This window comes from Acanthisitta chloris, unplaced genomic scaffold (genome assembly GCF_000695815.1).
Source record: "Acanthisitta chloris isolate BGI_N310 unplaced genomic scaffold, ASM69581v1 scaffold39333, whole genome shotgun sequence".
Lineage (NCBI taxonomy): Eukaryota > Metazoa > Chordata > Aves > Passeriformes > Acanthisittidae > Acanthisitta > Acanthisitta chloris.
The window spans coordinates 3,354-6,852 of record NW_008667242.1 but is presented as its reverse complement, the minus strand read 5'-3'; the positions used below and the strand labels follow the sequence as shown (position 1 = coordinate 6,852).

The 3,499-nt window shown below is 48.2% G+C and overlaps 1 protein-coding gene across 1 annotated transcript in view; it reads right to left on the bottom strand.

Moving 5' to 3' along the window:
- Positions 1 to 2,977: 2,977 nt before the first annotated feature.
- SOD1 (superoxide dismutase 1, soluble) overlaps positions 2,978 to 3,499 on the bottom strand; it is a gene marked incomplete at its 5' end in the record, with an annotated part of 3,423 nt that continues 2,901 nt past the window's right edge. The window contains one exon of the mRNA XM_009072425.1: positions 2,978 to 3,088. Coding sequence (XP_009070673.1) covers positions 2,978 to 3,088 — 111 coding nt within the window. The remainder of the gene's footprint in view (positions 3,089 to 3,499) is intronic.

The window sequence follows — 3,499 nt, the reverse complement described above, 5'->3', positions numbered from 1 at the left end:
TCCAGAGATCGGGAGTCTCGCAGAGACAAGGAAGAAACGCGAGGCAAGGAAAAGCCGGAGGTGACAGACAGGGCGGAAGGCGACAAAAACCACGAGTCCCATAGCGGCAAAACGGAGGGCGCAGACATTGTTTCAGAACTCGCGGCAGGAGAGTCTGAACCTGCAGGTGTCAAACCTGGGGAAGAGGCAACACCCGAGGCTACCTCATCTGTGGAACAGGCAGACAAGGACACGGGCTCTGTGGCGGACGCTCCTCGCTAGAGACTGGGACAGCGGTGCCCTTAACGGAGTGTAGAGCTTTAGTTGTACAGTGCTGTATGATATCTGCTTCGCCCTCGGCCCTGCCGGAGCTGCTGGGGCTCTGTAAGCAATTTGATTGCTTCCCTTCTATTTAAAATAGCCACAACATAACATAAAATACTGAAGAGATGATTAAAATATTACCCATTTTTGCTGTAACTTTTTTAAAGTTTTGACTTTAAAAAGTTTACGAATCAGAAGTAGAAGTGCTTTCTATTTTTTTTTTAATTTAAGAAAAGGTAACGGTGAAAGCTCCTCAAAACAATAGGGATGTGTTTTTAATAAACTCTATTTTCGTAACAAACTTTAACGTGTGCTATTCTTCCTACGCTGCACTGGAGTGGAAAAGGAACTTTAAAAGTTCAACAGCCTAAAGTTGGAACTGTTAATGCTGTACTGGAGTCTAAATTAGACTGGCTTGGTTATGTGTGTTAAAGGAAATCCATTGTTTTGTGTAGCGACTCACAGAAGTGAATTTTTCTTTGTACTAAGTCCTCTGGAGTTTTAGGTTTCTGCATTTTAATGAGCTATTGACCACCTTAGGTAAAAGGTAGTTTAACAATGTTAATTGCAGAGTTAACTGTTTAGTGTTTGCAATGCAATCCATTCTTTGCTTTATTTTTTTTTCTCCCCTTCAACTGGTTCTGTGGTTCCTCTTGCCATTCATTTGCCTTTTTTGAAGCAGTAACACCTCAAGCACATCTGCTCTGCTGTGACATGAGTGGGAGGTGAGCTGGACAGTGCCTATTTCACAGCTGGTCCTGGGCATCCAGTGGTGCTGGTTGGAAAGGGAGACTTGGAGCCACCAAAACCTGCTATAAAATGCCAGCCTGGTTCTTCCCTGGGGCTGGGCTGTGCCAGCAGTATGACGCCACCCTTAAGGAAAGGCCACCCCAGGAGCTGGGCACACTGTTGCTTCCTCCACAGGGACCAGGGCTGCTCCCACGGTAACACCAACCCCTGCCAGAGGTAGGTTGTGCCCACTGGGGCTGGGGCAGAGGGCATTGCCTTGTGTTTTGCCACCTTTGCTCCATAGCATTTCAATGATTTTGTTGGATTTGCTAAGGGCAAATCAAGTTTCTCAGTGCTGATCCCTCAGGCACAGCCAGTTTGGGAGGTCTGTCCCAAAACCTGGGTCATTCACGCACCGGCCTTCCCTCGGAGCTCTGTTAGCTCCAGGGGCACAGTGGGAAACGTGTATGGCTCCTGTGCATATTTAATGCTTTTTTTGCTCCTTGCTATAGGTGTGGTTTACCTTTAAAGTTGGGCGTTTTCTCCAAGGAAAGGGCAGCTGCTTCCTGCCATTGGTCCTTTTTCACAGCTGCCCTGCAGCAGAGAGAATTGTCTCTGGGGGAGGGAGAGGGTGGGAAAGCCACTGTGGAGCTCTGGGTTGGGGAGAGGACATCTATTTTTATGTTCTTGCAATAGCAGAATAAAGAGAGAAAGAACCTGTTTATGTACTTGTAGTGAACTCAACTTCCATGTGTTACAACTCATGTCCTTACTGATTGTTTCCTCCTGTGTCCATGGGACTCATCCTGTCCAGGGAACACCAGGAATTTGTGTTTGATCCTTGGTTAAAACCACTCTGAAAGAAGGGAGGGTTGGTTTGGCTGAGAACCATGCATTAAAGAGTTGAGGGACAGGAATGAAGGAGATGAAAGGCTGCTCTGTTCACACAAATCCCACCTCATGTTCTCTCCCTTTCCCTCAGGAGGTATTTGAAAACAGAGCCTAGGAAAACTGTGGAACAATTCCTCACTGCCTTCTGCAGCAGTGCCTGTGCAATAAACCTCAGCATCACTGGTGTGACCCTCTGGAAGAGGTACAGGCAGGCGGAGACTGTCCCACAGCTGTCTGGCACCAGCAGGGAATGTAAGTTTATAGCATTTGTACACTATTCCTGCTCCACTACCAACTTCCCTTTGTAACATGCCTTAGTGGAATGGGATTACCTACAACTACAACCTGCTACTTCCATGAACATCCTTATGTACAGGATAAAGGAATGCTGATACAAGTCCTCATTAAAATGATTAATTTTCTCTATTAAGAGCCTCAGGAATCTGTGTTTCAGAGAGATACAAGAGCATGATGGAAGCAGGCACTGGTGCACAGTGGTTACTCCTGGCTGGTCCTAGGACACTGCCTGGAAGCAACTTGCTGGATGCAGCTTAACCTGATGAAGCCCAGAGCCCCTCTTCCCTGGTAGCAAGGCAGAGGTGCAGGTTTGGGGGATTGTTCCTTTGCCACAGACATCAGGACCCAAGTGCATTTGCCCAGAATATTTATTACACAGGTTTGAAGGCTACAAACACTGCAGATTCCTGGGAGGAAGCCCTGATAGACCCAAGGCTCCTGCTCTGCCAGAGCCTGTGTGCCTCTTCCTCCCAAGGTCTGAGCACTGCTGCACCCCTGCCCTCACCCACAGCAGGAGCTCCAGGGTGCCAGGGCTGTGTCAGGGAATGGTGACACCAGTGCGAGCAGAGACTACAGAGACATTCCAACAGGGACACTTTTAATTGCAATGTACATCATACAAAATTCTGTCAGTCTCCATCGGGTTAAATGGTGCTTGGGATGCAGTGGAGCAGGAGATGAACAAGAAATGTTTAGCTTGCAGGAGGAAGGGCACAAACAGCTCTGTGAAATGGAAACAGCACTGCAGGTACAACACTTAGCTCTTGGCGATTCCAATCACACCACAGGCTAAACGTGGCCCAGCGTTTCCAGTTGCTTTGCTTTCATCATCTCCCCCTCTGCCCAGGTCATCCCTTCTCTCATGGACCTGAAAGGAAATTCAAGGGAAATTAATCCATGCTATTGCAGATCCAATCACCACATCCACTCACTCTCAGTGGCAGTGCTGACCAGCAGCACTACCAGCTGCCAGGGGGTGTGTTACAGCACAGGCTAATTACACAGTGCCAAACTGATATCCATGCTAAAAACTGCAACTAGACTCCTCCAAAGGGCTCCCTCCAGCTGCACTGGTGTGAATGGGAATCACCAAACCCCCATGTTCCAAAGACTAACTGCTAACTGGAGAGCCAGTGTGGACTGGACACTACAGTTAACCCCCACAGCCCCCCTCAGGTGCCCATTCCCGAATCTTTCAGCAGCAGCATTTGTGTCAGGCTGCAAGTTCCTTCCACAAATCAAGTTCATTTGGTTACCCACAGCTGGAAGGGACAAAGTT